At 50.7% G+C, this 11,848-nt stretch overlaps 1 protein-coding gene across 2 annotated transcripts in view; it reads left to right on the top strand.

The window, feature by feature from the left end:
• The first annotated feature begins 9,362 nt into the window (after positions 1-9,362).
• The window catches only part of PTPRM (protein tyrosine phosphatase receptor type M), a 745,004-nt gene continuing 742,518 nt past the window's right edge, over positions 9,363-11,848 (top strand). For both annotated transcript variants that reach the window (XM_060028688.2, XM_060028687.2), the window contains exon 1: positions 9,363-9,929. In XM_060028688.2, coding sequence (XP_059884671.1) covers positions 9,857-9,929 — 73 coding nt within the window. In that variant the 5' untranslated portion in view covers positions 9,363-9,856. The remainder of the gene's footprint in view (positions 9,930-11,848) is intronic.

The following is an 11,848-nucleotide window of genomic DNA, read 5'->3' as shown; positions in this document are numbered from 1 at the left end:
TTTTCTTCCAGTGTTCCACCGCGGCAGGAAGGGTATAGCTCTCCACCTTCTGTTCTCTTTGACGTGGACTCTCACATACATCCTCCTCCCTCCTGAGGGGACTGCATCCTGCCCTCGTAGCAGGGGACACAGTAGTGTACCATAGGCAGGGAGAAAGCCCTGCTTGTTGAGAATAATAATAAAAAAAAAATCATCCCTCTTACCCTGCCGATTGAATTAAGCATCATGAAGGAAATAAACAGAGTATGAAAAAGAGGATAAGAAGAGATACCTGGATTCATTCATGAGAGAATTCCTTCCCCAGGGGAAGGCATTCACTGGAACCTGAAGGATGAGAAAAACCAACATGCAAAAGGCAGAGGGAACCATAAATGAAATCCGAAGCAATGGTAAGTCATGTCCATTAAGCTGATAATTAGGGAGGACAAGCAGATGGGAGGTGAGCTGGGTCTTCTCGGTGTTCCTAGAAATCAGTTCACCCAACAACCATTCCCAGCCACCTTCTCCTATGCTTCCTCCACTAGAGAGGCTGGGAAACTGCGACTGAAATTCCCAGCACCCTGGGAGCAAGACGTGGCCATAGGACACCATTTTTGCTGATGAGCTGTAGCAGAAAGTCCTTTTGGGGTCCTTCCCTTCCCCAGAAAAAGTCAAAAGCCCCCAAGAAGAAGTCATCTTGTCCCTTGCCATTCCTCTTCCTCCCTTCCTGGAGTGCAGAAGGAGGCACTTATGTTTCACAAGGCTGGGAATGAGCAGTAAGACAGGAGGAACATAAGCCCTGCATGGCATGGTGGTGGGGCTGCATCACCTGGGCTACCCGTCTCCAGGTGAGAAACTATAGCATGGTAACTTCTTCTTTTTTAAACATTTTCTGAGCAGTTTACTTGAATTCATAGTTAAACCTCATAAGAATTTTAAAAAAGTAGGTGCTGTTGTCATCCCAGTTTTTAGATGAGGAAGTTGAGGCATGGAAAGGTTGCATAATTTACCCAAGAGACTCGGTTGGTCAGTGGAAGAAGTTGGACTTTGAACACAGGCAGTGTGTACCTCAATCCCATCCCCTTGACCACTGGCTACATGCCAGTGTTGGCCGGGTTTTCTGTTACCCACAGATGACTGTAACCCTAACCTATCCATCCTTGAAGGATGGATAAAGTTTAGACAGCAGCTTTCAGATCATCGTATCAGTACATGTCGGTGCAGTGTGTGCCAGAGGAGGGCAAGAGAGACAACAATTTGATGAAGAATTTAGGCTAGGTAAAGAGACAAAGGTGAAGACAGAAAATACAGCACAGTGAAAAGACAAATACCATATGATATCACTTATATGCGGAATCGAAAATATGACACAAATGAACTTATCTACAAAGCAGAAACAGACTCACAGACATAGAGAACAAACTTGTGGTTGCCAAGGGGGAGAAGAGGTTGGGGAGGGATGGAGTGGGAGTTTGGGGTTAGCAGATGCAAACTATTATATATAGGATGGATAAGCAACAAGGCCCTACTGAAGAGCACAGGGAACTATATTCAATATCCTGTGATAAACCATAATGGAAAAGAATATGAAAAAGAATGTATATATACATGTATAACTAAATCACTTTGCTGTACGCCAGAAGCTAACACAACACTGCAAATCAACTACACTTCAGTAAAATAAATGGAAAAAAAAAGAAAATATAGCAGAGTGAACTAGAAAGGGAACTACAAGTCACAGATCTACTGGCTACGACTGACTGTGGCTTAATTATACTGCCTTATCTTTAGCAGATCTAAGTCATTCTGTCTTTAAGCCTCAGTTTCCTCATCTCTCAAATGGACATAATAATCATACACGTCTTTTAGAGTTTCAATGCCCTACCAAAATGCTCTGCTCCGAGTAAGACTTCAGTAAATATTAGGCCCCAAAACATAGTGAGATAAAATCACATGTTTTCCTCTGTGGCTTGTCTCATCTTCACAGTAATGACTGTCTGGAATCTTCAATTCAAAATGCAACATTTGGAAACTTAAAAATATTAAAGATGAAGAGAAAGTAAAGATGATCTTTTCTTTGATGTGAGCGGTGAAATGTTTTTTCTTTTTTTTCATATTCTAGTGAAAACCTGGCCTTATTACAGATCACAGGCCCCTGCACACCATTGTTGCAATAACTTAATCTGAGGGAGGATTCTGACTTTGTCAGTGTAATGTTTCTTAATAGTATTAGTCAAGCAGAGCTTGAAGGAACGTACCTATTGACTTCAAAGGATTTGTTTTCAAGAAAGTGAAATAAAAAGGAAATAAGAATTCATGGGAACTGGATTGGGTACCATGATTTCCACACCGAGTTTAGGAAAAGCTCCCTAACCTCCAAACTGTGTTCTGAGAAAACAGTTGTCTGGTACAAAGGCACGAGAACTGATATAAAACGTTAGTTCAAAGCCTTTGGGGAAAAAAAGAGGGACCCAAAGACAGTCATTCTCTCCTTTAATGAACCCCCATGTGGAGAGTGGCTGCTCCGTGGGGAGCTGGTGCCTTTGAAGTGACTGTGAATCAGACAACCAAGTGCCACCTCACAGCCTCTGACTGAGCTAGCAGATTTCCAAGGCTTCACAGCTCCAAAAGAGCCTGCACAAAGCATTTTCTTCCAGGACTGCTTGCAGACTTAAACAAAAGACGCAGAGAGTGACTGTACAGGGACCACCAGTGGACTCTGAAAAAATCTTCAGAAATCAAGGTTTTTTTTTTTTTTCTTTGTTTTTTTTCCATATTCAATGAACCAGCCTGAAAACTATGGCTGACGTGTGTGTGGAAGGCTGTTACCGTGTCTCTAATGTTGCTGCTTCCAACAGGAAAAGCATGCTGCTGGCTCTCCATCCCCAGGGACAGGGCAGACAGGCTTTTCTGGTCAGCGGGGTGCTGCTCTGCAGGCAGTTGTTTCCCCTGGTCCAGGATGCAGGGGTGGAAGGAAAGGGTACAGCATGGCTTGCTTCCCCAGAGGGCCCCTCGGTGTGCAGCAGCCTGAGCATCCTGCCCTCCCAGTGCAGGGAAGGCCCCAGAGAGCTGTGTCCTTCCCCGCAGAACATACAGAACAGCCCGCAGAGGCGACAGACTTTCTGGAGATCCGACGGTTGCCAGGGACTCTCCGGCAGAGCGCTTCCTATATCTGCCGTTCCCGGGAACACAGGTTTGGACGTGGCTGTAATAAGCATATTTTCTAGTACCTTGACGTCACCATGTGGGGTCCACCTTGCTACAGACCCCACGAGTAAGCCGGGAATGTTTTGAGACTATCAACCTACCATTTTACCTAAAATAAAGCAAAAGGAAAAAGTTCCATAGAAACAGATTGTTATAAAAATATGACCTATTTGCAAATCGCAAACTTATAGTCCCACCTGGTAAGATGAAAGAGAAGAGCTGCATAGTAAACTAAAAGTTTAGTCATCGGGGGCCTGTTTATAAAGAACTTGTACCCGACAATGTCGTTGACACTCTTACAACACAATGGGATAGACAGGACAGAAATTATTATTCTCATTTTGCCGAGAAGCAAACGAGAAAGGGCTGTCATGATAAATATTGTGGTTCCCTTGGATGTGGCCTGGTGTTGGGTCTGGCAGCTGATATAAACTCAAATGTGCCCCAAAGCAGAGGCTGTTGAGAAGAGATGGAGGGGAAGCCCTGCTGAAGATCGTCCCATCTAAATGGTATTGGGCCCAATTAGGTGTTTCTGTCCCATCTCCCTGCGCAGAACCCCAGCACAGAACTTCGTGCAGAGTTGATTCTCTTTAGTATTTGATTTTAAAACCAGCGCTTAATAACTTATCTACCTCTAATGATGTGCCAGGAACTATTCTGAACACTTTATATCACTATCTCATTTAATCCTCTCAACAACTCAGTAAAGTGGGTACATTGTACAGGTAAAGAAACCGAAGCACAGAGAGGTTAAGTGACTTGCCCAGTGTCACACAGACTAACGGTGTCAGAGTTAAGATTTTTAAAAAGAATAGGCAAATGCATTGTCCTAGTATCAGCATTTCAGGAGCTTAATTTCTATTCTGAGGGTAATGTGGGCAAAGCAAAGAACTGAAACCTATTCCCTCTCCCCTTTTAATTAGGCCTCGAGAAGGAATTCCTGGGGCATCTGAAAATTCAAAAAATTTAAGCCTTTATGCACAAGTGGCTTTGAAGTCTGCTTGGAGGAGCCTTGCCTTTTGCTGGTGACAGGTTCTGGCTTCAGGTAGGATACAAACAACTTCAAAAAAGAGCACCTGCCCCCATTCTTTCTTCTGTGCAGGTGAGAACCGGGCTTCACTGGTGAAAGTTTAAATGCCCTGGTTTCTTCTGGCCCCCGTGAACTGCTAATGTTGTGTTTTTCACACACATTCAGAAGGTGAGTGAAGCTGTGAAGTCCTGACTGAGTAAGCCAACTCTGATGGCGAGGGCGTGCACCCAGCAGGGATCTTCTCATCTCTGCGTCCACTCTCCCCACCCCCCAGCGCTGCCCGCGGCTCACGTGCTTCTCCAGGTAGCGACAAGTGGGGGCGGGGGCGGGGGCGGGGGCGGGCGGGCAAAGACTGGGATGCACTCTACACCCTTAGGGCTTTACTTCATCAGAGAGGTTTGTTCAGTGCCTCAGATGCACGCAGAGCTGCCACGTGTAATGCCATTTCTGCAAGCCAGGAAATGGAAACTAATTTAAATCACACAGTTGGGACTCAATCAAGCTGGACTCCAAATTCCAAGCTAGCTCTGTCTCCCAATCCCTCTCTTTCCCCCTTCTCCCTTCCTTCTTTCCTTCCTTCCTTCCTCCTTCCCTCCCTCCTTCCTTCCCTTTGTTTTCTCTTCAACGACATACTATCTTTGATCAATGAAAGAATACATCATTGTGAAACCCATACGAGGGGGCTTATTTACATTTTCCATTTATTATCTCAAATACACTTCCACAATCTCAACGTGCCTCTAAAAAGGGAATTAATCATTGCAGCAGGGCCTAGAGAAAAAAACGTGAGTTTTCTAGGACAATGTTTTCCGTTTCTGCTGGGTCCTGTTAACCCCAGTTAAGCCACCTGGGAGGTATTTAAATGATTCTTTTGTCGCTGCTTTTCGGCAGGTGTGATAGATACTTTTGATGGATCAGGAACTTTCTGCCTGTCGTTAACCAACAAATTCAACCTAACATTGAGGATAGGTGGGGATAGGTTATGGTCAGTTTTCTTTTTTTATTTACATTTTGACTTTCAGGAGGTTGGGACAAATGTCACAAACAGTTACTGATGCTAAAAACACCATCACAGTGCAGACAGTGGGCAGCGTGGGCTCCTGCCCTGGGCCTGGGCCTTCCAGGACCCTGGGGATCACTAACCTATAAAAGTAAATGTACTAAGGGGCACGTGGTCACGTCTGTCACTAGGTATCTGGTGCTCAGTGTTGAGAGACCGTAAACCATAACCCTAAACATCCAATCTCAAAACCAGCTCTGTGCTGGCTTCAGAGAAACGCTTCACCCTGACTTTTGTCCCCCGGCCTTGGAAGGGCACTGTGAAGATTTCCAGGGTGTGTTGCCACTGACACGCACATGGACACACCGAGGTGTGCGGATAATGTCACGGCAGAAGCACTTCGTTAAAAGTCCAATCAATTAAAAATCATATCCTTGCTTTCAGGTAGCAGGAAAAGAAAACAGTCTTAAATGTGAGTGAGTGGGGTTTCCTCGTAATACCAACCACCAATTTTCTTGCTTCGCTTTGGGTTCCAAGTCTGTAAGAAGTCACACACTAGTGTAGTATTTGCATGTGAGAAACTGGGTGATTGAGGAACATCTTTCAAAATGAAATGATTAATATTACTGTTAAAATGGTAGATATGTAGTTATACGTGAAACAGGACACTGATTCTTTACATTGACAACTAGGTGGACGTTGAATGCTCACATGGCTAATAGGTTTCTGTTTATTCAAAATTCATCATGTATCACTGAATTTAAAATATTAAAGAAAATGTTAAGCTTTCTATGAATCTTTTTTTTTTTTGGGGGGTACGCAGGCCTCTCACTGTTGTGGCCTCTCCCGTTGCGGAGCACAGGCTCAGCGGCCAATGGCTCACAGGCCCAGCCGCTCCGCAGCATGTGGGATCTTCCCGGACCGGGGCATGAACCCGTGTCCCTTGCATCGGCAGGCGGACTCGTGCCACCAGGGAAGCCCTATGAATCACTTTATTTCAGTCTTGGTATTCATAATCCTAATTTGTAGTTTGCATTTTACTTCTAGCAGATATCTTTGAATCATTGGGAAGAAAGGAATCTTCAGCAACTATAGGAAAGTAAGTTTAATTTTCTGATTAAAAAATTTTGAATTTATGTTTTTGATGAAAATATATACTCAAATTTTGCATAATTTGAATACACTAATCCTTTCTCAGTGTTTTCCCAAAGAGCCTTCTATGATGACGGAAATGTTCTATATCTGTGCTGTCCACATGTGGCTACTGAATGCTTGCAAGCACCACTGAGGAACAAAACTGGGTGAAATGTGGCTATAAATGTTCCATACAGAACAGATCATTGCTATCACTAGGACAAAAATTATTTGACAGTCTCGATTATGGCAACATATGAGCGATTTTACTAAAATAAAGGTAGTATTTATGCAGTATTGTTATCTTTGTCAAAGTAGGAACATATATAATAGTTTGCCAGCTTGATGAATAACTTCGAAATATTTAGACATATGATGGGGGCTGGCTTGACAGCACCCCTAACTGTGACCAGCCATTCTGCATATGTCACCGTTGTCCCCAGAGAGACAGGAGTGTCATGTGGTTGGATTAAAATTTAAAAAACCTCCCCTGCTGGGAAAAAAAAAAAAAAGTGACAAGAAATGTCCCATTGGAAGGACTCCTACAGCATCCTTTCCTTAGAGGAAGTCCAATCCATTCCTTTTGAAGAGAGGCCTTCCATTTGGGCTCAGTGCTGCTTTGGCCAGTTACCTGGAAGAGGGAGTGAAGAAACAGTAGCTTAGCTGTTAGAATTGCCAGCGAAGGAACTGCTGGCAAAAACCCCACCACTGTTTGCAATGTGGATTTCAGGCTAATAAGGGCAGAGTTGGCTTAACACTGTCATGTTTAGAGATCAGAGATAATAGAAATTCATTGGGTCTCCCACTGAGCTTTAAGTAACCTGAGGAAGGGACAGGGCATCTTCTGGTTACCAGGGTAACAGCACTGGGAATCCCTACAGGGCTTTCTCCCCACTGGTGAAGGGACCCCTATCTGCGCAGCTGACTCCCATGCCCCCACCCAGCCACCTCACACATGTCCTTGCCCCGGGGTGGGGTGCTCCAGCTCTAAGGCTATTCCGTACTTTCTCCTGGGGGTCCCCAGGGCAGTGAGCCCCAGTTGCCCACAGTGGCAACTTGCTCATTCATACACCCTATATTGACTCCACCTCACCCTTCTGTCTCACTTTCCCATTCCTCTTGTACTGCTTCCTGGGATTACTTCCTCAATAAAACCTAAAACCACTTACACTTAAATCCTTAACTTCAGGCCTGTTCCTGGGGCAGCCCAGCGTAAGACAACCTCCAGCCCATAGCTCAGTGCCTGGCAGATATATGGCCTTCTTAGATATTTGCTGAAAGAACTCACATACTTTGCAAATGAAATCATACCTTAATATTAACTTCTTCACCCGACTCAAAGAAGGAAAATGACTAGATTGACATCTCCTTATGTGGATCCATCTCATATCTACTAATATAACAGCTCCACTGGAAAGCACATGACCATTCAAATAAAGGAAATTTGGGCTCCATCACATCACAGGACCTCAGCACCAGGGAAAGCCCAGGTGACAGACCCTCACTGCTGATCCTTGGAGGTGTGTGACCCCCCTGCCTCTCCATACTTCAAACGTTATTTTGCAATCGAGATAAGGCTCAACAAGTACCTATTTGGGAGAAGAAGCAGGATGATGTAAGGTCTGTAGTATTAAAACGTCAATGATTAATACAGAGCCTTCGAAAGAGCACTTCTGATAAGGATCTAATAAGTGGAATTCTGCAAGAAAGAGGAGCTGTTCGTTGGGCACCAAAATCAAAAGTCCAATCCCTCAATTTGCCCCGGGGAGGTGACAGCTGTGACATATCCTTGTCTGTTGGTTCTAGGGTCCACTGGAGACAGGGTCGAGGTGAGCGTGGGATCAATGCACTTTCTGGGCCTTTGTCAGTACCGGAGGGAGCCCGGGGCCCACTTGCTTCATGGGTTTGCCCTCTTGCTGGCGCGGTTCCCCGCCCTAGAACACCATGCAACTCACCGGTAGTTACTTGGTTTCTAATTTAACCTCTTCCCAGGCCTTCTACTGCTTTCAATTAGCTAGGCCTGGCGCCTGCAGCTCCATGTGTGTTATTCCAAAGGAAATAGGATTGCCCCCCGCTTCCCCACCTTTTTCTTTTTTTTCAATTTTACAAACTGAACCTCTTTACTGATGCATTGGAAGCTATTTTATCCACTTAATGAAATAGGCATTCCACACCCCAAATGGTAAATTATATATTTCAAGACATCATTTGATTCATTACCCACGTCTCCTCCCGCGTTCCCCAACACTTTGCACCAGACACAGAAATCACAGGTTACGTAGGTCCGTGTGACCGCCGCCTTCCGTGCACGGCCCGCGGCTCGCTCGGGCCCACCAGGGACGGCTGGGACGCAATGAAGCGGCCGAGCGTGTCCTGCTCAGAGGGTGCGAGGTTCCGGGTGCAGGAGCGCGGGTGGCCCGCGGGGCTGCCGGTGCGCTGCGGGGTCTCGGTGCCCGCGGCCGCAGCTAGCTGCCCGGGCGCCCGCCAACTTCGCGGCGCCCCCGGCGCGGAGAAGCCGCAGACCCTCGCAGCCCCGGGATCTGCCGGCTCGCCTGGACCGCAGCCGCCGGGGAGCGCGGGCCCCGCGACTCCCGGTGCCTCCGGCCCTGCCCGCCGACACTGCCGTCCGGCGCCGGGATCGGAGCCGCCTCGCCCGCGGGGCCGCAGGCCGCTGTCCCGCCCGCCGCGCTCGCCAACTCCCGGCGGCCCGTGACCCGGGACAAACTTCTGGCCCAGGCGCGGCCCCTGCGCGGTCACCCTCCCGGAAGCCGGCCGCGAAACCGAAGCTGCGGCGGGAGGGGAGCGGGAGGGAGCGGGTGGCACCGCCCGGCCGCCGCACTCCGAGCGGTGACGCCGCCCCCGCGGCCACCCCCCGCCCAGCTCCCCCCGAGGCGCCGCGGCCGCCGAGCGCCGGGCGCGGGCCGGCGGGGCCGGGCACTCACGCCCTCTAGCGGGCCGCGGCGGCGCGGGCGGCCGTGACGTGGGCGCTCCCTTCAGCCGGCCTGCGGGGCACCGCCAGTCAGTCGGGGAGCAGGAGCCCCGCTTGCAGCCGGCGCGGGCTCGGCCATCGGCGCGCCGCCGCCCGGGGGCTGGCTCGCCTGGCGGCGCAGAGGCGGCGGGCGGGACGCGCGAGGCCACGGCCCCGGCCCCGGCCACCGCGGCGCCGGAGGCTCGGGTCCCGAGCCGGGGAAGGAGAGCGGCGGCCAGCGCAGCCGCCGGCACGGAGGGCGGATTTTGGCTCCACGGGCGCGCCCTCCGCTCCCTCTCGCAGCGGCGCAGCTCCGAGCGGGGCCGGCAGTAGGGCGGGAGGACCCAGGACCCTCGTCCCCGGCCCCGGGAGCCGCCGGAGTTGGGACTTCTGCAACTGTTAGCACTTTGGGCGTCTGGTTCTGGTTTTGGCTGTTCACCCTCCTCTTCTTGCCGCCTTGGAGGCAAAGCTCCCGGCCGCACTCCGCCCTCGCGCCCACCCAGTGCTGCCGGGAGCGGCCCGGCGCGCACTCAGCACCATGGGGAGACTTGGGACTTGCCTGGCGACTTTGACCGGACTTTTGCTAACTGCGGCGGGGGACACGTTTTCAGGTACGCGGGGCTGCGTCTGCCGGGGCCTGGGGCGCGCGGGCCGGAGGGGGCCCGGGACGCGGGCAGCTCCCAGTGGGAGAGCCCCAGCGGCGAACGGCAGGACCGGGCAGGGGGCGCGGCGGGCCGGGCACCGCGTCTGCTCGTCCCCGGCGCCGGCGCGGGGCCGGCGGCGAGGGCGGGCACCTAGCGCTCCGGCGGGCCGAGCGGACGAGCCCCGGAGCCTGGCCCCCGTCTCGGCACCCGCCCCTCCGCGGCCTGGGCGCGTGTCGGGGCGGACGGCGCCACTCGGAATCCCGGGTAGGTTCCGAGAGCGACAGCAGAAAACTTTGCCTGAAGTTGGGAGTTGCAGCCGCCGGCCGCCGGGCGTGGGCGCTGCGCGGTCCTTCCCACGGCGAGTGGCGGCCGGGCCGGGTCGCAGTGCCCGCTGCGCCCGCGCGATCGCCCGACCAGCCAGCGGCACGGGCGGCGGCGGCGATCGTCGGTCCTCCCCCCGCCGCCCGGCTCGCGGCGGCCTTGACCCCGGCTCGTCCCGGCGGCTGCGCTGCTGCCCGGGAGAGCCGAGGCGGCGTCCTCGTCGGTCCCGGCGGGAGGACCGGCGGCCCGGAGGGAGTGGCCGGCCCGCAGGCCCTGGGCCGCCGTGGCTGTGCCCCGCTGGGCTCCCCCTCCGAACCCTTGGCCCCGCGGAACGCCCGACCGGGGGCAGCGGTCAGCCCACCTCTCGGCCTGCGGTGCCGCGTGGGGAGGAAAGGGAGTGGCGGGGAGGTGCCTGCTGCGCGCTGGCGGTCCGAGCTCGGAGAGCTCCTTGCCGGAGGACCGGGAGTCGGGGGTCTGGAGGGGCGCCAACCCCGCATGGTGTTAACCTGGAACACACGTGGATGGACAGCCGGCGCTTGCACACCCGCACACTAGCACACTTTCTCGTGTGTGTCAGTTTCATTAAGGTCCACGTAGAATGGTGGCACTGGGCTTGTTTTTCTTTTAATAAAAAACCCGCTATTTGGCCTTGAACTTAGGTTGCAAAATAGGTTTCTATGTTTATTCGGGAGGAATGAGTAAGTTGAACTTTTTGTTTGTTTGTTTTTTAAATTTCATGAAGGACACTTTCACTGACGGTAAAGCGCATATTTTAAAACGTTTCAAACGTTTGCCTCTGACCGTCAGATCTGTGGAAACCTACATCTTTACTTTCCCGGAGCCCGAGGGACACGCAGGCGCACAGGCCGTGCCCCGGTCGTCCCTGAGCCCAAGGACCCTTGACCACAGTTGGCCGCCGCCAGGAAGCCGAGCGTGGAGTTGGCTGCTCGCTCTATGCTGTCAACTTCAGTAGAGAAATACCCTTTTCCCAAGTTTAATATGTCATTAACTGTCTGGTAATTGCACGTGCGCCGGAGGATTTAACAAATTGATCCACTGCTGTCTGCTATGAACTTGATGCAGATATTGGCCTGCGTTCTTTCTTATTAGTGAATTATGGAGTAGACTCGCCAGTTGTAGAGCCTTGTAACTCATTAGTGTTAGAAGCCAAGGATGAGGGCCTTAGTTGATGGTTTTCTCTTTAACAAGAATCCATAGCTCCCTGCCTGGGATTTGTTTCAAGTTAAGCTGTGTCAGAAAGCATTTGGATGGATTTTCAAGTTGTGGTCGAGGGGGTGGAAAGAAATATTTATGTAGCTTATTTAAATGATCGTTTTCTCATCATTAAAAAGGACTTCAGCCTAGGTAGTACTGGCCTGTGTCCTTGTTAATACTTATGTAAATTAATAGTCAAACCGAAAGAGACTTTTTTTTTAAACTCAATTTTAGCCAGATTTTTCTTTCAGAGGAAATATGTCATTCTGTTTGTTTGTTATCATACCATTGATTGAACTGTGCCTCCTTTTCATTTGGAAGCCAGAGTTATCCTAGTATGTTAGAGGGTT

This window comes from Delphinus delphis, chromosome 13 (genome assembly GCF_949987515.2).
Source record: "Delphinus delphis chromosome 13, mDelDel1.2, whole genome shotgun sequence".
Lineage (NCBI taxonomy): Eukaryota > Metazoa > Chordata > Mammalia > Artiodactyla > Delphinidae > Delphinus > Delphinus delphis.
The sequence above is the reverse complement of the archived record's forward strand: the minus strand, read 5'-3'. Positions and strand labels throughout refer to the sequence as shown.